This window comes from Fusarium vanettenii (genome assembly GCF_000151355.1).
Source record: "Fusarium vanettenii 77-13-4 chromosome 3 genomic scaffold NECHAsca_2_chr3_3_0, whole genome shotgun sequence".
NCBI classification, from domain to species: domain Eukaryota; kingdom Fungi; phylum Ascomycota; class Sordariomycetes; order Hypocreales; family Nectriaceae; genus Fusarium; species Fusarium vanettenii.
In genome coordinates this window covers 660,074-683,415 of record NW_003315880.1, presented here as the reverse complement: position 1 = coordinate 683,415, position 23,342 = coordinate 660,074, and the positions used below count along the sequence as shown (strand labels likewise).

Below are 23,342 nucleotides of genomic sequence, written 5' to 3'. Positions count from 1 at the left end.
TGATTAACTAGCTACCCATTCTTCAAATTATCATGTATCTTGATACGTGCTAGGTTCCTTCAAGCACTTGATTATGTTCCATTCGAGGCTGGTCGGTCATATCCGATTACGTACCCAAGATTGTTCCCTTGATCTGGGGCGAGTGATGATCATGGGTAGCGCTCATATGATAATAGAAAAGCGCAACAACCAATAAGAGAGACTGGTTACCGCGTCTAGAATAGCCTTTACCTTGAATATTGCTAGTGTTTCTAGAGGAGCGCGCTCTTCGCCGCTACCCTAGATCTTAAGGGGTAGATTGTCTCTTTAAGCGCGGGAGCCGTTCTTAGCTATTGTGAATCTCCCATACCTCATTTAGAAGGAGTAAATGTCTCTTCCTGATCAGAAGTATAGACTGAACGCATGCTAGAGACGATGCTTATAACTGCGCTCAAGACTTGGATACGCGCCAGTTGGTCAAAAGTCCCCCTTGAGAACTAGTAGATCCGAACTTCCGGACTCTTATCAGGCGTTTTTACCTGAACAGGAAATAATAACCTTTTAACTTTATTAGCACCCCATCATACGAATAGGCTCATGATCGATCAACGCATATATCGCCCCTTGGAACGAGCCCAAAGGAAGGCCAGTCCCAGAAACCCAACCTGATGGGAAGGGCGGCATCGCGGCTCGCTTATCAGACCTCTTGAAACCCTGAGCCGCGGTTCGCATACAACAGGTGGTCATTGCTGCTCCAGCTAATCACACGTAAAGCGGGTCAGGGAGCATCAAAACCGAATGGGCTCCGTCCCGGCGAGTCCGCTATCTAAGAGGAGTCAATGCGTATCTCGCCGCGTGGGTATTACAGTACACTCAGTTTCAAATGTCCATTTGTTAACGTTTTCTTAGATATCTGACAACACCCCCCCCGGAAATGCGGACCGCGGTTGGGCAACTCTATCAGCGCGGCAACGCCCGCAATTGGTCATCTCCCACGGATGAAGTTAAACACAAGTTGCCCAAAACCCCCTATCGTCCTCTGACATTAGTCTTGAGGTTTTCATCCCTGTTCCCCCGCGTTTTCAGCCCCGAACCCATGCAACGCCACGAGCGTGGGTGGTTCCATGCCTTGTTCTAGACGGCGTCATCCGGAGGGAGCTTGGATGCTGATGCCTTGGCTAAAATGCGTCGTATCTCGCCTTGTTTTTTGTTTTTGCTTTCTTCTTTTATTCTCGTGAGGGCCTGACTACCTCGGATAAACTATACTACTTTACCAACTAATTCTACTGATACCCTTTCTTTGATCGTTGGATCTTCTAGTCCCCCCTATTTTGAGTTCCTGAATTCCATTCGCAGCCTCCTTTCTTGGCACTGGGCATCTAGTCCCCTATCTTGTCTTGGCACCTGCCACCTACAACCTCAACCCAATCACCATGGGGTCGTCCACCCAATTGGGGTATGCCGCTGAGCTGCCCAAGACTCTCAGTATGATGAGTATTCTCGGCATGTCTTTTGCAATTATGGCTGTTCCCTTTGGTCTGTCCACAACATTCTACATCACCCTTGTCAACGGACAAGCCGTCACCATCATCTGGGGTTGGGTCTTGGTCTCCTTGATCTCTCTCAGCATTGCCGCGTCACTAGCCGAAATTTGCGCCGTCTATCCAACGGCTGGAGGTGTCTATTACTGGTCTGCGATCCTCAGTACTCCCAAATATGCACCGGCCGTTAGCTTCATTGATGGTTGGATGACATTGGTTGGCAACTGGACTGTTACCCTGTCCATCAACTTTTCAGGCGCCCAGTTGATTCTCAGTGCCATCACGATTTTCAACGAAGACTTTGTCCCTAACGAATGGCAAACTGTCCTCTGTTTCTGGGCTGTCATGTTGGTTGCCGCTCTTATCAACGCGTTCGGATCCAAGTATCTCGACCTCTTCAACAAGCTGTGTATCTACTGGACCGGAGCCAGCGTCGTCATCATCCTCGTTACACTTCTCGTCATGGCAGACACCAGGAGATCCGCCGATTTTGTCTTTGGTCACTTTGACGCGTCTGCTAGTGGATGGCCAGGTGGTTGGTCTTTCTTTGTTGGACTGCTCCAAGGTAAGTCGACGTCTTGGAACTTGCTCTCATTCTTGTACTGACAACATTGTAGCTGCGTACACTCTTACAGGATACGGAATGGTCGCCGCCATGTGCGAAGAAGTCCAAAACCCCGAACGCGAAGTACCCAAGGCCATGGTCCTATCCGTCGTCGCAGCCGGCCTCACCGGAGTTGTATATCTCGTCCCCGTCCTCTTCGTTCTCCCCGATGTTACCGCCCTCCTCGCCAGCAGCCAACCGATCGGACTACTCTTCAAGACTGTTACAGGTTCTGCAGCTGGAGGCTTTGGCCTGCTCTTCTTGATTCTCGGAATCTGGCTCTTTGCTGGCGTCGGTGCTCTCACTGCTGCCTCTCGTTGCACGTATGCCTTTGCCCGAGATGGTGGAATTCCCGGAAACCTGTGGGCCAAGGTCAACAAGACTCTCGATGTCCCTCTTTGGGCTATCATCCTTTCCACCGCCGTCGATTGTCTGCTGGGATGCATCTACTTCGGCTCTTCTGCCGCTTTTGGCTCATTCACCGGTGTCGCGACCATCTGCCTTTCGGCTTCATATTGTGTCCCTATCCTGGTCAGCGTGGTTCGAGGACGACAAGCTGTGCGATCTTCCCCGTTCCCCCTCGGCAAGCTGGGTTACGTCTTGAACTACATCAGTCTCGTTTGGATCTGCCTCGCCGTTGTTATCTTCTGCATGCCCGTCTCGTTGCCGGTCACGCCTTCATCAATGAACTACGCTAGCGTTGTTTTTGCTGGATTCGGAGCCATCAGTGGTGTTTGGTACATTGTTTATGCTAGAAAGCACTTCAAGGGCCCGATTATTATGGATATGGGTGCGGAGGAGTACAACTCGAATGCTGTAACTGATGCTGAGCACGAGAAGGGGTTGAACATCTCTGACAACTCCGCCGATGAGGAGTCTAAGAAATAAGCCTGTCGATTTGAGCGAATAAGTAGCATATCTTTTAAAGCATTGAGTTCTGCCAATTCACTAGTTAAGCTTTCCATGCTGGAGCTGAGACCTGACCATTGGGTCATGACCCGACAGGGCTGTTTTACATCCTATATGATAAAAGCATTGTTGGTGTATTACTGGTTTTGTTACTCGAAACTTTACTTCGTACCCTCGGAGCAGGTTTAAGAATTTTTGATTGGTATGCGTAGTCCGAAATACAGTGCCTGTTCATGCGGGATTAGGGATCCATTGAGCTATAACAAGAATACATATTCGTTTCCTCTTCAAGGTCTTTTATAGCCAACTTTAACTTCTAGTATATTTTAGTCTACTCGGCCCTACACACTTATTCAACTCAATACCAGCCCTTTATCTCTTACTTTTCCGATTAGTTATCTCTCTGTTCAGCTCCTGAGAGCGGGGAACCTCCAGCAACTTATCACAGGGGCCGGGATAGATGACCTAGCTCGGCTACCTCCTGTCAGCTTTGAGGATCACATCTCGAAGGCATCTTATAATAATGCTTAAATATAGCAACTTCTCTCGCATTTTTGTCGTTCAAAAGCGCTCCTCAAATAGCTTACATCTTCAAGGTAACCAGAGTGCTGTCTCGCCTGTGAGGAGCAGACGTACGATGTGAACAAGCCGTCACTCCTCGGCAGTTAGGCATCACAGCCTGATTTGGATTGATTGGCGAGGGTGCGTCTGCTGTTGGTTGCGCTGTTTACTTCAGCCGCAATCCACTCCTTGTCTTACACTCTTAATAAGGACCAAAAGGGCCGCTACCAGCTGAAAGAAAAGTGCAAACACCTCGAGCGAAGCGCGGGGGTGCCAAGCCCAATCCTGACACATGAGATACACATCTCCGCCTCCAGTGTCTCAGTATACGAGGCTCTGTTCTAATTCTGTGTTTAGAATGACGTGGCGGTCGTCAGTTAATGGCTATCCAGTTTTCTCTTCTCTCAGCTAGGTTTGGACAGATTGACATGTCCTTGGTGTTCGCAGCGCGTAGAGCAGCACGTATACCCGCAGTGGATGATGGCCTGGTTAGAGCCTCAGTAACTTGGCTGGAATGAGTGATTGCAAACTGAGACTAAATATTCCCCTTCCATCTCTCTCGCTTAAGCACTGGAAAGTGACCTGCTGCCTCGCTTTCACTGCGACTTCAGCTCTTGGAACCGACACCTTGGCGATGGACCAAACTCAAGACTACCTCAGCCGCTGACAGTAATACCCCGGATCATCTTGACCACCAGCCTCTCAAAGCTGACGACGTAACTCTCCGACTCCCCTCGGCTTCCAAGCCCTTGCAAGCACTCCGACACCGCCCCTGCAAAACTCGTGCCCATCGCAAACCTGACCTTGCCCATGATCTCATCGCTTTCGTTCAGCATGTGCTCCGTCACCTCGCCCGGCTTATTTGCACCCACGGCACCAACAACCTGCTTGATTGGCGACCACAGGGCTATCTCAATCAGCAGTATACCCAGGGAGTATAAGTCGAACTCCTTGCAGTACGAGTGGCTTCTGTGGCCTGGATTGCATAGTCGGTTGTTTGGGTGCCGGTAGAAATCGTCGTCCTCGCCGCCCGGGTCTGCCGCTTGTGTCAGGTTTGGTTGGGATGCCGGTCGGGCCAACTCGAAGCCAGACACGCAAGGCTCGGCGTAGGTAATGGGCTTGTCCGGCTGTTCAAACAGGAGAATGTTGCTGGCACGAAGCGCCTTGTGTAACCAGTCGACGGCGTGCAGCTGACAGACGGTTTCAGCCACGGCGCGTGCGAGGGCAAGCCGAGACCCGAGATCAGGCTGTGAGGTTTCCTGCTCGAGGCAGTGGGAGAGGGCAACGATGGAAGCCTCCTCGTGGGGCTTCTCGAAGAGCAGTCCAAAGGCGCCGTCGTGGTCGTAATAGCCAACGCAGCGAGGGACGCGGAAGCTCGGCGGCAGCTTCAAGTGCAGCAGCATCGCCAGCTCGCGCACCACCAGCCGCTCCAGCTCGTCCTTTGTGGGCCGCGAGGGCTGCGATGGCTGCGGATATCGCTTGAACTCGACCCAGTACCCGGGCTTGCCGCCGACCTCTGCCTCCCACCGCGACATTGCCAACTCCTCCTCGTCCAGGGTCCCGACTCGATCTCTGGGCAGCTTGAAGGACGACTCGTCGCCTGCCGAAATGGGCCTGTCGACATCGGCCTGCCCCTGGAGCCTTTGCTTTTTGAGCTGCGCCAGGTCCCGCAGAAGATCCTCAGTCTGATTGCGCATGAGTCCAGGACCGTTGTTGACGCCCAGAGCCTCAATCATCTCCTTCAACCCACCGACCGTGTTCCGCACTTCCAAAAGAGCCATGTTCGTCGCCTTAGCCTCTTCGTAGATCTTCTGCTGGGTCTTGAGCTCCGACAAGGCAATCACCGTGTCGTTGACGTGTCTGGCATACTCCACCAGTTCCTCTAACTCGCTCATCCTGAACGTCACCCACTTGATTTGGTCCTTGGCTTTGTGCATCGTGTCCCTGACTTTGGACCTGAATTGACGGTCCTTTCCATGGGTCTCATACGACGGTCTGTCAAAGGAAGGACTCTCGGAGATGAACCTCTGAATGCGACGCAGCAAGGGCTCCATGTGTCCCTGAGCCAGGTAACGAACGTGATCAGGGATGGTGATTGTCATTGCTGGTTGGTCGATGTCAAGGCCGACGGCTTTACCCCAGCTCGAAAGTCTGGTCTCCTCAAGCGTGAGCCGAAAGCGCAGTGTTTGGTACTCTTCTGGCACTTCCTTCACATCCAGCATAAATCTAATCCCTAGGCCTTCGGTTAACATCAAGTGGACTGTGGAAGCAAGACCGGAATTCTCTGATGAGTCTTAGTTACCTTGGGTCACACCGGCAAAGACCTGAAACAAGATCGAAGCGCTCCCAAGCGCCAGCCCGGCCACACTGAGAGGGTCTGCCATTTTCAGGATGTTGAGCTGTGGAGGACTGGTCTGACCCGGTCTCGACCAGGCTGGGAATGGACCATGTTATATAGCCTCGATTACGCGCCGGGCCCTTGAAGGGGTTGCCGACCAGCTGAACCAAGCCCAGCCAAAGCCAAGCCACCTCACGCAGTCCTTACCGATGCCTCAGTACTCGGTCGTTATTATCGTAGCGGGCCGAGTATAAGAACCCTCCACTTCTCTGCCATGCCCATTCACTCAGATGATCAGGTCCACCACACGTCACAAACCGCAACACATCATCTTTATTCATACTCTGATCACATCCAGACTCCAGAATGTCTTCGGCTTCCTCTGCTCCCCTCCAAGCTCTGCTTAACTGCGCCCGCGATACCCGCGCCCAGCAGCCCGAATCCTCCTCCTCGAGGCTTGCCCTGGATTTCCTCTGTACGACGCTCGAAGGCTCCGCGCCCCTGTTAGATGGCCTTGACTCGGGCACTCTATCCATGCTCGATAATCACTACGACACATGTCGTGGGGCGATCAACTCGATAGTCGACATCCAGAACGACTACCATAGGCAGATGCAGACAGCGAGAGACAAACTGTCGCGGGCATCGATCCAGCTGCAGTCCGCGCTGCAGCAGACGCAGCTGAGAAGGAGAGACATCTGTCACTATGGAGCGGGATGCAGACAGTTCGGCTGCGAGTATCTCCATCCCGACGCGCCGCCCTGCCGAAACGGTGCTACTTGCAGAGACCAACCGTGCCCCTTCAAGCATCCCAACACCGCGCCGTGCCAGTTTGGGGGAGACTGCACAACCCCGGGGTGCACCTTTGGCCATCCTCAAGCCGTCAAATGTCGCTTCGGGGCAGGCTGCAAGACGCCTGACTGTAGCTTCACCCACCCCGAGCCTCCTAAATGCCGTCATGGAGCGGGCTGCAAGAGCAAGAATTGCAAGTTTTCTCATCCCGAAGCCGTTGACTGTCGGTTTGGGGCAGGCTGCAAGACGCCGGGCTGCACCTTTACCCACCCCGATCCAATCGACTGCAAGTTCGGGCAAGATTGCCGTCGCAAAGATTGCAAGTTTGCCCATCCTCCACCGCCGTCTCCGCCTCCTTATTCCAAGACGCCCAAGGAAGCTGAAGGCGGCTCCCCGGCGCCGAGAGGCAGACATGGTAGAGGGGAGTCCAAGGGAAATTTGAAAGGGAACTCCAAAGAGGTCTCTGAAGAGCACTCCAATGAGAACTCCAAGGGCAGCCCCAAGGGCAACTCCAATAAGCGCCGACCCAAGTCTACCGTTATTCCAGAGAGACAATCACGGGAATGAGTGTTGGATATGTCTGATGCAACAAGGCCATGCATGTGTGGTCTAGGAATTGTTGCTTGCAGAGGACAGAAGGCAGTAAATTGTAACTAGGTTGTGTGAACGATGTAGAAGAGGGGGCAACGTTGGGTTATTTTGCGACGAGTCTCGTGTGCTTCTGTATCTTTGATTTATTAAATCACGTTTCTCTGATGTGTTTGCTCTTCATTCTTAAAGATCGTACCAACGCTTGGAGCCAAGTGACACAGGTCCTGTAGGTAAGGGGCAAGTCCATGAGGCGCGTCCCCACCAAACTCAGAACTGAACTCCAGAGCCTTGTCGAATTACAACCTCAAAAACAGGCTGAGGTGTTCTTGGCGAAAGGGCTGGCAACGAAATAGCCGAGACAAAATTTTAACAAGCGCCCTGTTGCGGCCTTGGATCCGGCTTGGTGGGATCTCCATTCGAGCTCAAAAAGGATCCCCGTGCGAACGAGGCTGTCATAAATAGTTTCCGTCCGAGCTACTTGTTGATCCATCACATTCCTGTTAGAATGACTACAGCAGGGGCTCTGCCTGATGCCGAAATTGCTGGCCAGATCCGACCATTTCTGTTGGCGTTTAGCTGGATCACAGGGGCTCAAAGCACCCCTTGTATTTATCCTCAGCAATCATGTTGTTATTGCTCTTCCCCAGACGCAACTTTCCGGGAGCCTCGTCCGTACCGACGGTGCGTATTCCGGTCCATTGTCCATCTTGCGAGGCAAAGCCACAGCGGCAATGGAGGGGCAACTCGGCTGAGACAACTGAGATTACATGCCCGCGCTTACGGGAGTTCTTTGATGGCCCATACGGCATCTTTGAGAAGGGTCCGCATCGCGGCAACCCAAGCACATCATTCTAAATAAGCAACTGAACATGTGAGCCGCCTTGGGAGGGAGGGGGTGGCGCACTAAGCATGCATACAAGCGCCCGTACTTCAGCAGGATGTGGCCCTGAGTATCCGTTGCTTGGTTCATTGGTGGTTGGCTTCCTCAGCTGCTGAGCCGTGGGTGGCATGTCAGCGTCTCCCAGCCGAGATCTGTTCTCCCAGCCGAGAGTACTTGGGTATTTATATCTATCATATATGCTGCGTCTTATTCGGCTCGCTGAATTTGTTATTGGTTCTCTGCAAACTCTGGTATACGGTTGCCTTCTTCCTTGACTAGTGGACTCTAATCTTGTTCCTTGTTCACATCTGGTTCATATTCTCCCAACAAACCCTGAGAGGATAATCCCCGATGGCAGAGACGTGGGAAGACCGCGGCATAGGCGAAACCGCAAACGCTGCTGCTCAGTTCCCCGGCCAAGAATTACTCGAATCGCTCAGCAAGAGACAGGGCCATTGGTCAGGCAAGGGCCAGTGTGCCTCATTTAAGTCCAAGCCCAAAGCCAACGACCCCAAAGTTAACGATTTGCTGAAGAGACTGGAAGACAAGGGAGTAGGGGCGTTTGGCAAAGTGTCGAAATCCAAATTATGCGTCGACGGCCGAGATACTGTCGTCGCGACCAAGGAAATCGGACATTGCCCAAAAGACATCATCGCCAAGGAGATTGATATCCTCAAACATCTCCAGCACCGACACTTGGTTACTTTCATTGGGTCATACACCATCTCGACCAGCACGACAATCATCATCTATCCTTGCGCCAGCTGCGATCTGAAGGAGCTCCTCGAGACGCTGAACAAGGCACAGCACGATGGCCTCCGGGATGAAGCAACCAACCAGCTTAGAAAGCTGGGATGGGCCGCGGGTGATTGGGAACCGGCCGCCATACATTCTCAACTTCGTCGAATCTGCGGCTGCATCGCCAGCGGCCTGCTGTATCTCGAGCAGAAGAAAATCCGACACAAGGACATCAAGCCCTCCAACATCCTCATTGATTCTAGAGCGGCATACATTACCGACTTCAACGTCTCGGGAAACTACCATGGCAAAGATTCGACGCGAACCTGCGGCCCGTTCACCGGCACGCAGTGGTACAGCGCCCCGGAGTCTTTGCTTGGCGAGGAACGCGGGTCGCCTGCAGACGTCTACTCTTTGGGCCTTGTTTTCCTCGAGATCTTTGCCTACATCACTGGCCACTCTTTAGGCCGCATGAGAGCCGACTATACGATTGACAGCGGCCGTGCCCCCGAAGGTCTCCCGTCCGAGGAGCAGGTGCAGCGGAATGCCAACCTGAAAATCATGCTGGTGACGCTCAGCTTCCATGAATCTGGGAAGGAGAACCACGCCATGCGCGATTTGATTCTTGGCATGATCAGCAAGAACGAAAGAGACCGACCGCACGCGTTTGAAGTCATCACCGAGCTGTGGGCGATCAGTCCAGATGGACAGTTCTTCTGCCGCAGCTGTCACGAGCACAAGGACTGCTTCGGATACAAAGGCTTGCTGAAGCGGCACAAGTTGCTCCAAGACAAGTACAAAAGGTTGCGGGGAGAAATTCGGCAGCAAGAACTGGGCGCCGCCTCTCACAGCAGCAATGTCCCGCAACTTCAAGTGCAGACAGCATCGTCCTTAACTCGCCAATCCCCCAAATCGCCCTCATCCGGACGACGGACGCCCTCCAGCAACGACATTGCATCTCAGCCCCCGCCGCCCCCAGCACGGCAGAGCGAGCTCGCCGTGCGTGAAGCGCAAGAGATGCACAGCTCCCATATGCATGTATGGGCATTTATGTCCCCAGGGTCCATCCAAAGAAACTCACGGCTGCGACTTTGACGAGGACATGCATCAATTGGATACGGTTCCAGTATTGGATACGGACATACATGACTGAGGGATGCTCACTTGGCACCCCCATCGGCCTAAAAGCTGCACGCTTTTACAAGGAGGCAACTCGATTGTTAAACATGAATTTGGACTATGTTAGTCTAGGGCAGGGTCAGCATCAAGAGAGAAATCTCTGGAATAAGTTTGTATTTATTGGTTGTTCAAGAGATATGCATATTTCACATGCTGTTTGGGTCCCCGTTTGCTAACTGCCATGACTGCCGCACTGAATACAAAAACAGGGATCCTTGCAATCAAGGGAGCGTTCTCCTTTTTGTTTCAGTGGCTTACATACAGACTTGGGCAAGAGTTGAAGCATTCCTGGGGTGCTGTACTGTAGATGCCGCTGCATCGTTCATGCGTGATGACGCTGAGCGTGTCTAAGGTGGTAGATAGGAGATGAAAATATCCATAGTGCCGGTGCTTAGGAGAGGCTTGTATTTGAATGATTGAATGGGCGCGTATGATTAGCGCCTATATCGTGACTACGTTTTGATTTTTAAATCGTGAATATTGGTTCAAGATGCACTCACCTAGGGTCGCGCGACTAATATGGTAGCTCACCTTCCCTAGGTATCAACCGTGGGCTCCGGCTACATAGATTATCATGGGAGAGCCAAATGCGCATTTCTCTTCTAGTACAAAGGGAATATTTTGGGAAGTCTCAATTTGTCGACAATAGGATGTGACCATTGCTTTCTATATACCATTACGCTCCTCCGAATTATCTATGTCCTTTTCCTGAAGAGGTCTATATACCTAGATTTTGCTTTAACGTCACATGGTATGCTCGACATGATCCGGGTCTGTGTCGCCCTCTTCTGTGTCAAGTTGGAATCTCGCAGCAGTACTATGCGGTCAAGTCCTTCCAAACCTCAATACAAACAAAACAAAGAAGAAAATATCAATTAAGCTTCTCAACGTGTTGATGATCCTTCAGTACTCCTCTTTCTTCTGTCAATCTGGGTTGGGCTTGGCGCGATGTTCTCAAGAGGAATGTTCCGCAGTCTACTGAAGAACCCTGGTTTACCAACAGCGGGGGTTGGTCGTGGGGTAACAGACGCATCTGAAGAAGACGTCTCTGAGGCTGCATCTGATAAAGGTCGGTCGGCAGGTCTAATAGAGCCGGACAGCTGGCCATTAGTTGGAGGTCGCGCAGCCATTTCCTCCTCTGTCGATGCCTGGGACTTGGGCGAATATTGCACATCTGGGATATACCAAGAAATCCACGCCGACAGGAGCATCAAAGGTATCAAGGCAAGGAGTCTGATTCCAAGTGCCCTCTCCCGACTCTTCCACGCAGAGATGATGCCACGGATCAAGATCGCTCCCATTTTGCCTGATGCTGCCGCGATGCCGTTAAAGGTTCCTCGGTAGGTCGTTGGGAAGATCTCTGCGGCGAGGACAAAGATGAGCGTGTTTGGACCAATGTTGAAGACGAATTGAAGAATAGCGTAGCAGATAATGGCCGCAATGTGTCCTTCTCCTTCTTTGTCAGTAAGAAGAGTTGCGCCGGTGATTGCAAGAAGGATGCTGATCACGAAAAAGGTGACGATGAGGATGACCTTTCTTCTGAAGAAGTCGATGATGAGGATAGACCCGAGACTGCCTAGGATAGAGGCAATCGACACGGTCAGGATGGACCTCAGGGCGTTCTGCTCAATCATGCCATCGATGGTATTGTTGAGGTTCCAATAGTCCTTGTTCCACCTCTGCGTTTCACAGGTACCATTACCTCGTCGGCTCGACTCGGGAAAGTCTCCAAAAGTATGGAAAGCAATCCCGGCACATTCTTCAGAGCCTGGACGGTGATACAGCGTGGCCAAGGCACTGCTCAAGTCCATGGTTAATCCGTACCAGGGAACGTCCATGATTGCCCAGAGGAGAGAAATAATGAAGAGAGGTCTCCAACCTTGTTTGGGTCCTGTCAAGTACTCCCAGGCGGTAGAGTACCAGGCGTGCCAAGGCTTGTCACGGTCGTCTTGCTCTTGTGTCGGTGCGGCGTTGAGTTCTTGAGCCTCTTGACCAGTTCCGTTGCGGGGATAGAGCCTCATGGCAGTCAGAACGCCCTTTCGAGAGTCCTTCATGATGGCTGCGTAGAACCTCGGAGTCTCGGGGATGGTGAGACGAAGTACGATGGCGATGGCGGCAGGGATGAGGGCAACACCGACTGTCCATCGCCAGACTTGGTCAGCGACCAACTTGTGTCCAGCCTCATCCTCGGGATCCCAGTTCCGAAGCGTGGTCCGGAGGGCGCCGAGACTGACTCCCAGTGACAGGAGACGTCCAAAAGACTGCATGGAGAATACCGCCGACAGCATGATGCCTCGGGACTGAGTCGATGCCCATTCGGCAGTGATAATACTCGAGAGAGGGTACTAAAAAAGACTGTAAGCTCGCCATTGTCCTGAATAGCTTCACTATGGTTACTCACTTCAGCACCAATACCAAATCCGAGCAGGAATCGCCACCATGATACCCAGGAGTAGATACTCATCGATCTGTCAGGCCCATTGCTATTCTCCGCCATCAGGCCCTCCGATGACTGTACCATGCCCATGGTAGCAACAATAAGAATGGCCAGCTCTGCTCCGTACCACTTCTTTCGCCCAGAACGGTCAGCAAGATGACCCATCACCAGCATACCCAGAATGGTGCCAACGAGGGTGAGCTCGTCAATCACCAAGCTGGGATCTCTTCCCAGTCTATCATTGGGAGGGTAGACATAAAACAAAGCAATTGAGAGAAAGTCGACAGCAAAGAGACTGTAAGAAGAGGCCAGGAAACCAGAGGCGGCAACAAAGAAGACCCTAAACTTGAAACCACCATCATTGACGATCTTGGTGATCTGTCTCTCGATCTCTCGGGTGGTCTGAGCGGAGTCTTAGCCTCCCCGCCGTTGCAATGCATCAAACGGTGCTGGGATGTCTGTGGGGAAAAACGTACATAGTCCTGCTCCGGTCCCAGTTCCTCGGGATAGCTCAACCAGAATCGATATCGATGTCCAGTCCGTCGATCAGTCTCACTCTCGGTCCGGGAAAGGTGGTTAGCCATGGTGGAGTTGCGCTGCTGCACGGAAGAGCAGTCGAGGGAACTTGCATGGTGACAGGAGTTGGTTCGTCCGAGTCCATATAGCAACGGTAGGACTTTTCTCGACAGCTGCGTACACAGCCTTGTTTGAAAAAGCCACAATCATCCCATTGTCTAATTTAACCAGGCGTGCCGAGATGCAATACTGCCTTGCAAGGCCTTTTCGCGAGACCTGGTCCCCTCGAATCAGGAGGCGGCGTTGCCCCTCGTGATAGACATGGCGTCTTTAATTTGCCCTCAACTCCACGACCTCGTCAGCCGCAACAGGGTTGAAAGGGTGTCATCGGGGCTCAATATCGTTTAGGTACGTCTGCAGGTAATGTGACAAGTTGTGCCATATCACCCTGCCTGATTTTACTCAGAAAGCCCTACAAGGCCTCTCCCCCACCTCGAGAAATCGATTCCTCACCGAGAGACAATAGAGCCCACCTCTTGCAACATGTTCTGCAAAGCATGGCGGAACTTGCGTTAGGGGTCGTGTCACTGACCTTTCAGGTTGTCTCGCTAGTCAACTCTGTCATTGATAGCTTTGATCGCATCCAGAATGCCCCACAGGAGCTGCGAGACTTTCGCCAGGGCGTCGTGCGTCTGCAGCGGCACTTTGAGTTCCTCGGCGCAGACGTGTCCGGCGTGCCGGATCTTGGCTTCCTACACGTCGACGATGCCACGGCTATCGAGGAGACACTCACCCTGTGCAAGGACCTTTTGCAGCAGCAGGTCAACCGCCAGGAGGGTATGGTGACCAAGGTTGTCCGTGGTGTCTGGACCCTTCGGAACAGTCAGAAGCTCGTCAAATACAAGAACCAGATAAACGATCACTATACGCAGATAATACTACCTAGCTGGCTGCGATGGATAAGGTGAGTTTGAGACAAACCAACAGGGTATCCCTTCCTGTCACTGACCGGGATGGCGATCGACTAGTGCGAGGAACTACTACCAACCACCGCAACAAGAGTACTTTGATCCGACTGTGGAGGTGGAACCGGACGATCACAGCTCCCTGGTCTCTGCGCAGCAGTTGCAGAGCATGTCTCAGAGTCTTGATGAGCTTAGAGCCGCCTACAGCAGGGAAGAGATTGAACACCGACTGTTTGAGATTGACAACCAAGTACGGGCATGGAGGGTTGAACTTGGTCTTGACGATGGGGCAGAAGACGATGATTATCTATTTCCACGACGTAAGTGCGATATTTGAGACGAGCTGACTGTTGGAATCAAATGTTTGCCATGGCTAACACTTGAGACAGGCCCATCAACCTTGAGTTACGAGTATGCACCTACCACTCTGTAAGTTGGAAATTAAACTTTTATCGTCCCTAGTTTTAATACGATTATAGATACTTGGAAAGTGCTCCCCCACAACACCGAAAAATCCGACTAGAAAGACTCCATATCATGGCTCGAGACGACGAGTCCCGCATCCTCCAGTACCAGGACCACGACGCGACCATACACGTCACGCACATCGGTACGCGGTTTGCCTCTCTTCCCGTCACCGCTTAACCTTGTTAGTGCCCTTTGGGTCTATCCCCTGGACGCCAGAACTATCCTCGAAGCGAGTTTCCTTCCTCAAAGACCACCTCATCACCGTCGTTGATAGTGAAGGTTATCATCTCTACCGATTACATCCCAAGTACAAGTTTCACGATCAAGATGCTTGCGAGAAATTTCAGTCAACGCTGAGAGAGAGAGACTTTTGCGGGGCGTATGAACCCGTCGAGATCAAGATGGGTAGTCGTACCGTGGCTCGAAGACAGTTGATACGGTTCTGGCACAGATCGGCACAACAGAATGTGCCAACGACGAATACAATGACCTTTTATAAGTCGTCTGGCAGCCGAACAGGAAGTCATGAGGAGCTCAACTTGGCGGATTTTGAGCCTATCAATATGCTTCCACGACGCCGCAGTCTCTCTGGTTTCGGAAAGAAGCCCGCAGAGTCCAGCTCAGTGGACATATACCCCTATAACCCAAACTCGAAGTGCCTAAATATCAAGTTTGAAACTCCCGAAGGTGAGTATTTCATGCTGATACTTTACTCTGCCCTGTCTGACTCCGTCACTAGAAGCAGCAGAATTCAAACAGCGCTTTGACTCGATACAGAGAGGAACATATCCTCCCCCTCCCTCGATAAGGAGCGAATCCAGAAATACAGGGTCATCTTTGGCCCCTACTCCATCTCTTACAACCTCCCTAACTAGTCCAACCTCCTCGACTGCACCCAGTATTACCATGGATATAGACCCATATGATGAAGCAAATTCGTGGGGAGCCGCGTTTGTGCATTTCAGGCCCCAGTCCTAGAATGTGTAGCTGTACTAATACAACACTGTAAAACACTCATTCAACTCATATCACATTTGAGGGCGAAAGCGAGGAGTAAACAGGTATCGAGGGGCATGCACAGGCTTTTTTGGTTACATGATAGCCTGTTAATAGTTTAATGCAACGTCTTATTCTTGAGCCTTGACTTGCACCCACTGTTGCTGTTATGAGACGGGTTTGTTTACGGCATTAGTATGGGCAAATTCATGATAACTTAATGACTTGAGTCCTTTTTGTTTCAGGCAAAGCTTAGCATTGTCTTCAGAACCCCCAGTAGAACGGATGTGCGTGGCCACCAGAGATCCGAAGGAAGCCGCCAACAAAAGTGAACTCACTCCACAACATGCAAACAAGCCAACTGCTGCTCTTTATCCCCCCTACATCTCCAGCGCGCAGTATCATCAACCTGGGATGCACGACAAAGTTGGGTGTCAGCCGGAACCACCGGAAGAGTGATATAAGACCGCCATATGCTCGTTGAAGCTAACTTTGAACCATCCGAGCCAGAGCCTCGGTCAGGTCCGAGCTAGTTGATTCAATTGAACATGTGAGTTGTCCAACGTCTGACAAATCGATCCTTTCACTGCTGAAGCTGGCTCTTGATGGCAGTGCCGAGGTTGACATGGGTGTGCATCTCGGCCAATTGGGAGTCTGCCGTATAACAAGCTCTCTACTCTCTTGTCAATCCCAGGCACTGCCGTTTGAGTTCCTTGAATTGAGACATGACTAGCTCGAGAAGCAGGGGCATGGGCGGTTTACTAGGGCGGAACTATTAGAGCGCGGAAGCCATATGTGCGTGCTGTCGACGTCATAGAGGTAAAGGCTGGGTGGTCAATTGAGTCGAGCCAGCATGATGACCGCTGCATTAGCCAAGCCTGGAGGTTGCAGTCTCATGCGGCTCTGGTCTCAATTCATCTAGGATCATCACCAGCTAGCGATGCAGCCGAGACACGGGTGCTTAATTTGCTAGGATATGCTTGTTGACGGGCGGGGAACGCTTGCAAAAGGTCTCGGGAGAAGCTGGGGATCTCGATGACGGATTTTGTGAAGATTCTTGACGGCGCCATGACGTTCGGAAAGTCTCATCGGGAGGTGACCGAACCTCTTATAAAGCTCTTGACCGTTGCTAAGTTTGAACCTATATCATGTCCATCCGAGTCAACCTTTGCTTCGGTCTTCTTCTTACATCCTCATGCGACAACCTCAACTGCCGACACCCCAGAAAACATGGCTCCGCTCCTCTCCCCGCAGGATCTAGGCTTGGCCAAGCTTTTCGCTCGCGCTTCCGCGACACTCTCCCCGCCGACACTGGTGGTGCGACAGAATCCCCCGACCACGACCGTCACCATCATCTCGGACGACGACGGCGACAATGGTACACACCTGAGCGGGGGTGCCATCGCAGGCATTGTAATTGGCTCAATCGTTGGCTTTCTACTTCTCCTCTGGATCCTCCGTTCATGCATGAACCTCGGTGCGCCGCCTCAAGAGCGAGAGAAGTGGTATCACTACAAGGAAAAGTCGCCGCCTCGAAGACATCGTCACCGTTCGCGAAGCAGAAGACGACGTTCAAGCATCTCGGTACCGCCATCTGTCGTTGTTAGAGATTCTAGATCGCGCAGTTATCGTCGCAGCGCGTCGCCTGGTTACTACTACAGTGACTCCGATCGCGGTCGTGGTTCGCGATACTACGTCTAAGCGAGCCTACAAGGCCTATTTCTACATGTCGCCTTTTCGGATAATATCGATCAATTCAATTGTTTGGAATTGGTTTGTGGAATAGATGGGGATTGGATTTGGTGAAAGGTCGATGCAATAATGCAACGTGACGATTTATGAGATGAGCTACGACACGAAGCGAGGGAATATGCAAGGAAGAGACAGGTTTCGACAATCGCAACCGCAATTGAGATAATGATGAGGCATGGAGTACAAATGAAATAATATCTCGACATGATCTTGTCGTGCAATGACTGCCTCGCGACAGAGCATAGGATACAGCTGACAGTAGAAAAGACAATCACTGTTGTCAAACAAGCTTAAATGAACTCCTCCTGTACGCCCGACCGAACCCAAAAAGACAACCTTGAACGCCTCAACCTATGAATGCATTGGAAGGGCCTGATACTTGAACGGTGCCGCCCGACGTAGCACTCTGTTGATGCCACGATGTATTGTGAACCGAAAGACAAAGACAATGCAGACACCGATCGCTGCGCCGAGTATACTGAGGCATAGAATGTGCAAAGGCTCCATTCGGCTTCCTCTCATCGGCGCATCAAGCAACCTGGTGACGATGTACTCGTTCTTGGACACTGGTGTTGAATAAGCGAGAACACGACCGTCCTTGTCAACCGCGGCCACGCGAATAAACTCATCCGCGTCCTTGGGGATTCTAATCATCATCTCAAAAGCCGTCTTCTCGGTAAACCCGAGATCGTGAAACTCGTCACTCAAGGCGTCAGAGGCGCTCTGCAGCAGCCAGCTATACACCTCGGTGGCGCCGTTCCAGCTGACAAAAAGAGCATTCTTCTTTGGTCGCATCGCGACATCCGGGAGGGTCTTGGGACGTCCGACCCATGGATACTTGAACGTGCGATAGTTCTTTACCCAGGAGAAGATGTCAAAGTTGATGGGGCCGATGTGTGTGTCGCAGAGGACTTCGCCTTCTCGTGAGAATTCGGTGAAAGAGGGGACATGTCCCCATCCGACGAGGACGTTGCCATTCGGGAGTACTTGGACGGAGCCTTGGGAAGGGGAGAGCATCTTTTGAGGCGAGATGTACTCTTGTTCCAAGCTCACTGTCATTGCGTCCATGTCGAGATTGATCATGAGACCACGACTGTGCTTCGCCGAGTTCTGATGTCCATTCGAGCCATTGTCAAACACTGTCAAATTATTCTTTCCCTGCCAGGCAGCATGATGGTTCCATGTAAAGTTGGAAGCAGCTCCGTCAGAGAGGTCGCCGAACGAGCTATTCGCACCGCCAAGCTGCCAGAGAACACTCACATCCTTTGCGCTGATCGCGGCGACGCTGCAGTAGTAGCGCGACGATATTATATAGTCTCCCGCCTCGTCCTTGTCAACGCTGTTAATGTGAAAGAAGTCGAACGCGTTTTTCGCCGTCTTGCCCTGTCCATTGATGGGCGCGAGGGTGTCGCTGATTGGAAAGTGGTCGGAGGCGTGCCATTCAAAGACGAGCTTGTTCGTGTTTAGGTCGATCTCTTGGAAGATGCTGTCAAAGATCCAGCCGTCGGGGATCCCGTATGCGGACAGGTCGGCGGGTTTTCGGTTGTAGATGGTCATGAGAGCGGTGCCCTCTTCAGTGATTCGGAACTCGTGAAGGTCGCCGGTGAAGTCGCCAATTGGCACCACTTTCTTAAAGACTTCATATGATTCATCCAACTGAAGGCGCAATGTCAGTCGCCTCTTCGCATGTGGAGTACGTGAGGTCTTGAGTTTGATCATTGCTTCCGGTTGACTGTCAACTCACCATCAAGTAGTATCCTTCGCCAAATGTACCATTATCTGTTCCATGCCAAAAGGTGATGTAGTCCTTTCCATTGAAGCGCTGCACCTTGACGTCCATGGCCTCTCCCCATCGAGTCTCCATCCATACAAGATTGCCAGCATTATCGAGTATCACTGGACCCGGCGTGTCGACATAGAACCCTCGCGGTTCGGCAAAGATGTATCCGTTATCGCATCGCTCGTCCGTCTTCACCACAAGCGGCCATGGTGATTGCGCGCCAAACGATTCGTAGTTCTTGTGTGGATAGGCGCCGTACCAGCCCCAGTCGAACCACGACGTTGAGCGCTCGTCGCTGGATTGAGTGACGAGACTCGACGCTGAAGCTGAAGAGAAGAATGCTTGTAGATAAAGCACCAGGGCCAGCATTAGCTGGACTCGGAGGGAGACTGACAACATCGAGAGTGACCGGGGCTGTAGTCAAGGCTTCTTTGCGGGAGCATAAGATAGCGACTTAAGCATCTCTTTCTGGTTCTGGAAGCGGTTTTCCCTTTCTATCGGTTCATTAGACAGGGCGAAGGGGATGAGTGGGTTGATAGCAACTCATTCGCCGTGGGTACTTCCAGGAGAGATGGACTGAGGGCCCTCCGCACACCAACAACCTCCGTCTTGGCTCATCCGCGTATCCCACTCTTATCCCTTGTTGGGATGAAACGATGCAGATTGATAGAGCCATGGCCCTTGCTAGAAGAGCGTGGGATGCAAGATGGGGAGCGTAGTGTAGAGATCAGCATGCTGCGCCGACCCTTGCTTGCGTTCATTATTGCGTAAACCTTTGTTCAAGTATGAGCGCGTCCAAGGCGGCATGTGGGATACCACCGTGTGGTGATGTGGTCCGTGGGGAGGAGAGAAAGAACTCGGTGTCCCCCACCAAGCTTCTCCATGATTGATGCCCAGTCACGACTCTGTTCCTGAGTGCAGATACCCAGATAATATCCGGAAATAAGGTGATGCCGACAAGACCAACATCAAACGTCAGCGACATCTCACCACGGAGCCACGAACCATCAGGGGCCCCATGGCCAACTCGACACCCTAAACAGGCAACCAGTCACGGACATGGTTGCCAAGAGCTTCCGACTGTCCAGGAACCGCTGCGAGCAAAAGACTTGGCTTCTCACCAACAGGTGGGACACGGTGGTTTGTGCGTTTCTCGGGGCGAAATGACCAAGAAGAGGCATCGTCCTTCCGGGTAAAGGCCCGCCACGCGTACAAAAACTGGGGATGCGTATCCCACTTCCCTCGGTCTTGCGTTAATGACACGCGTGTCGTCCAAGTCGTGGCATCTTTAAGCTTCTATTCCGCTCGGGCAAGCGAGAGCGCAAGGACCCTGTCTCCTTTCGGGTGATTTGAGCCCATCTTCTTGCTGGGTTGATGCTGGTGAGGGAGGAATGCGCGTCGCGCATGAGCCCAGACATGAGATTGGGCTGGATCGTATTGGTTGCAGGGTAATAAAACCTGTTCTCTCAATCATGGATATAACAAAGCTAATTCTAAGAGCAAATTATGCATGTCAATAAATCTATAGTTAATATAAAGTTACAGTCTAATCAATGTCCAGACGGATAAATCGGAATGGGCATGTCAGAGAGGGACGTACACGGTGCAGCACCTTCTCCCCCAAGATTGCGCTTTTCCAGCTTCGTCGCTCTTCAGGTAGTCACGCCGCCCAGTTGCTTGTCCACCATGAATTACAAAATCTTTCATCTCCATCTATAACCCAGCATCGCGGAATTCTTTCATCTCATAATCTTTTTTAGCTTTTACTCCTGTCACAATTACAGATCACGCCTTTGGCCATTTGGCAACCTCGTCAAAGAAGTTGGGCCAAACTCAATCAGTGCAGCAACAGTTGACCGCCCGACCGACGAACAGTTGGGTAGCTACAGACAGAGCCAAAAGGATCATTTTACAGCCGAGGTTTATTCCATTCTAGACAATTTTATCTGCGTGTGAACAACCATATTAAATCTAGGGGACAATTGGGGAATTCCGGCTTCACAGGAGACGGTGTTGTCAGCCCATCGCGGGCCCCATAAAGACCGGGAACAACAATGATTAAGAATGCAATGGTCTAGACTACCGCTTCAAGGCTTCCTACTCGCTCCGTTTGATGACATTCTCCGACACTTCCACATCACAGTCGCCTGACGGCCCGACAACCAACATCAACTCGAACTTGAACTTGTCATATGTCGACGTGCGCATCCAGGTTCGCCCGCCGGCACTAAGCTTCGCACCTGGGCGGACTTCGATATCAACGCTGCGGAGCTCTTCCATTCCCACTTCTCATCCTTCGATTGATTAGCACTGATGGACAGTCTGGTTTCGACACGGAGCACTCACCATCTTTCACCGTCTCGGGTAGGAATTTACCCGCTCCCCTTAACCACACAATTTTCTCAGTCCATCTTCTTGGGTCACTCTTCTCCAGGCGCTTGGTGACATCGATAGTTACCGGTTTGCCAAGCTGGATGGTATCCCCAAGCTTCACCAGCCAATGAATCGTAGGGCCCCCGGGGAATCGAGCAGGCCCTCCAGATCGCGACTCCTCGATGACGATGCCATAGTTGGCTCGTGCGATGTGATTTCTGAGTGCGTGGACCTCAGTTCTTCGATCGTAGAGAAGGCCTTCGACCACGACCATCCGCGCATTACCCTTGGTTCTCAAGACCCTTGATCCGGCGACGCAACTATTCGGTTCCCTTGCCAAATCTTTGAAGTACGTGGCCAATTCTTTCAAGACGTAGTCGGAGCTCCCCAGGCCCCCTGAGAGAACGATGTGATCCTGGTGGAGATTAGAGAGTCACCTAAGAGTGAATTGTGACTTAAACTTACTACGTAACTGCTTATGCCTTTGAGGCGGCAAACGCCTTCAAAATTGTGGAGTGCCTCCTTGATAAGGCTTTTGATTTGCTTCAATATGGTATCGAAGCAGCTCTCGAGTTGCTGCCTATTTTGGGGTCAGGTCAGGTTTTGCTTCATCTTTTCTCGCACGGCTTTTGGCTAGAAATCGCACCTTGTGAAGGACAAGCGACCTCGCCTGATCCCAAGGTCCTCATTGCTGTATGACTTTTCGAGCCCTGCCACCTCGATGAGGAAATCGCTCTTGGACTGATCCCAATCCTTTGAACCAAGTCTGTGCTTCCAGGTTTGGAAATCGTCGCTTTGTGATGCTCTTAAGGGAAAGCCTGTCGGCAGTTTCGATAGAGCATTGGGATGCGCCTTGATACGATCTTCGATAAGCTTTGCGAACTCGCGGTCGATCCCGGTAGAACCGACGCCAACACCGTTGATGGGATGTACTTCATTCAATGTTAGGGAGTCGGCGGTGTCGGCTGTTGCCTCGACGAAAGCAAGATCTGTTGTTCCCCCTCCTGCATCGATCGATAGAACGACCTCGCCCTTGTAGACTTTGCCCACTCTCTCCGCCTGGTACGTAAAGACGGCTGCAGCCTCAGGTTCGGTTAGCCCCAGCGCAACTTTGTGGAGTTTGTTCTCCCCAAAGCCTGCTTTGGAGACTATGCTCTTGAAGCATTGGCTGACGGGAGCTTGCCATGTCGTTGGTGTGCTAAATATGAAATCGATTGTCAGAGAGTCCCAGGTCTTGAGCCTGAGCTGTCGGCTGAAGGTAAGATCAGCCTTGACGAGCTTGGGAATCTCGTTGCTCAGGTAGGTGTAGATCTGGCGCAGATACAGTGTCACAATCTCTTGTAGCTGACCAATCGACCCTGGCACCCACAGCTCATGCTCGTTCTTTGTCAATAGCTGGTTGTGCATGTCAGGGTCCAGGAGCAGCTTGAAGAACCTCCATTTTTTGTCCTCGGCCAATTCTTTACAGAGAAAGCCCCATCTCGTCTCCCCTCCACTGGCGTCTTTAGCCAAGATAGTTGGGACCTTGTCTTCATTCGCGACCTCTCCAGGCCACCGTGTGATGATGTTAGTTTGGTTTCTCTGCTCCTTTGGGGTGATCCAAGAGACGCCTTTGAATGTCAGATAATTCCAATCTTGGTCAGATCGAGGTATTCACATACCTGTATACGTGGTACCGAAGTCTATGCCGACACAAAGGTCCGGCTGACGACTGTCCACAGCTACCATCTGGGATTTCTGAGAGCTCGATGGCCGGAAATCCGGTTGCATCGTCCTCCGATGTACGACCCCTGCTTTGGCGCAGGAGCCCTGGGGCGCAGGCTGCCGATGCTCTGCCTTGGGCGGCTTGGGGTAGTCGTCGCGATCGTCTGCAGCCAAAGTTGTTGTGCTGTTCTGTGGAGATGAAGCGATAGAGTTTGGATTGAAACTGGTGCGGGGCCGTG

The 23,342-nt window shown here is 51.9% G+C and overlaps 9 protein-coding genes across 9 annotated transcripts; 5 read left to right on the top strand and 4 right to left on the bottom strand.

The window, feature by feature from the left end:
• Positions 1-1,412: 1,412 nt before the first annotated feature.
• NECHADRAFT_91694 (uncharacterized protein) lies at positions 1,413-2,981 on the top strand (the record flags this gene model as incomplete). The annotated part of the gene is made up of 3 exons (XM_003052923.1): positions 1,413-2,085; positions 2,138-2,914; positions 2,956-2,981. The coding sequence occupies 3 exons, from the start codon at positions 1,413-1,415 to the stop codon at positions 2,979-2,981; spliced, it is 1,476 nt and encodes a 491-aa protein (XP_003052969.1).
• A 1,269-nt stretch (positions 2,982-4,250) lies between these two features.
• On the bottom strand, positions 4,251-5,978 carry NECHADRAFT_77521 (uncharacterized protein; the record flags this gene model as incomplete). Its single annotated transcript, XM_003052448.1, has 2 exons — positions 4,251-5,878; positions 5,909-5,978. 2 exons carry the CDS (start codon positions 5,976-5,978, stop codon positions 4,251-4,253), a joined length of 1,698 nt encoding a protein of 565 aa, XP_003052494.1.
• Positions 5,979-6,298: 320 nt separating this feature from the next.
• Positions 6,299-7,291, top strand: NECHADRAFT_77520 (uncharacterized protein; the record flags this gene model as incomplete). The annotated part of the gene is made up of 1 exon (XM_003052922.1): positions 6,299-7,291. The coding sequence occupies one exon, from the start codon at positions 6,299-6,301 to the stop codon at positions 7,289-7,291; it is 993 nt and encodes a 330-aa protein (XP_003052968.1).
• A 1,255-nt stretch (positions 7,292-8,546) lies between these two features.
• On the top strand, positions 8,547-10,086 carry NECHADRAFT_77519 (uncharacterized protein; the record flags this gene model as incomplete). Its single annotated transcript, XM_003052921.1, has 2 exons — positions 8,547-9,932; positions 9,994-10,086. The coding sequence occupies 2 exons, from the start codon at positions 8,547-8,549 to the stop codon at positions 10,084-10,086; spliced, it is 1,479 nt and encodes a 492-aa protein (XP_003052967.1).
• A 910-nt stretch (positions 10,087-10,996) lies between these two features.
• Positions 10,997-13,133, bottom strand: NECHADRAFT_77518 (uncharacterized protein; the record flags this gene model as incomplete). The annotated part of the gene is made up of 3 exons (XM_003052447.1): positions 10,997-12,457; positions 12,514-12,951; positions 13,026-13,133. 3 exons carry the CDS (start codon positions 13,131-13,133, stop codon positions 10,997-10,999), a joined length of 2,007 nt encoding a protein of 668 aa, XP_003052493.1.
• Positions 13,134-13,622: 489 nt separating this feature from the next.
• NECHADRAFT_77517 (uncharacterized protein) lies at positions 13,623-15,373 on the top strand (the record flags this gene model as incomplete). Its single annotated transcript, XM_003052920.1, has 6 exons — positions 13,623-14,029; positions 14,094-14,350; positions 14,420-14,459; positions 14,510-14,640; positions 14,685-15,185; positions 15,276-15,373. 6 exons carry the CDS (start codon positions 13,623-13,625, stop codon positions 15,371-15,373), a joined length of 1,434 nt encoding a protein of 477 aa, XP_003052966.1.
• Positions 15,374-16,529: 1,156 nt separating this feature from the next.
• NECHADRAFT_77516 (uncharacterized protein) lies at positions 16,530-17,195 on the top strand (the record flags this gene model as incomplete). Its single annotated transcript, XM_003052919.1, has 1 exon — positions 16,530-17,195. The coding sequence occupies one exon, from the start codon at positions 16,530-16,532 to the stop codon at positions 17,193-17,195; it is 666 nt and encodes a 221-aa protein (XP_003052965.1).
• A 402-nt stretch (positions 17,196-17,597) lies between these two features.
• Positions 17,598-19,395, bottom strand: NECHADRAFT_36547 (uncharacterized protein; the record flags this gene model as incomplete). Its single annotated transcript, XM_003052446.1, has 2 exons — positions 17,598-18,902; positions 18,991-19,395. The coding sequence occupies 2 exons, from the start codon at positions 19,393-19,395 to the stop codon at positions 17,598-17,600; spliced, it is 1,710 nt and encodes a 569-aa protein (XP_003052492.1).
• Positions 19,396-21,123: 1,728 nt separating this feature from the next.
• NECHADRAFT_35919 (uncharacterized protein) lies at positions 21,124-23,127 on the bottom strand (the record flags this gene model as incomplete). The annotated part of the gene is made up of 5 exons (XM_003052445.1): positions 21,124-21,314; positions 21,373-21,685; positions 21,898-21,979; positions 22,046-23,009; positions 23,061-23,127. 5 exons carry the CDS (start codon positions 23,125-23,127, stop codon positions 21,124-21,126), a joined length of 1,617 nt encoding a protein of 538 aa, XP_003052491.1.
• Between the last annotated feature and the right edge of the window lie 215 nt (positions 23,128-23,342).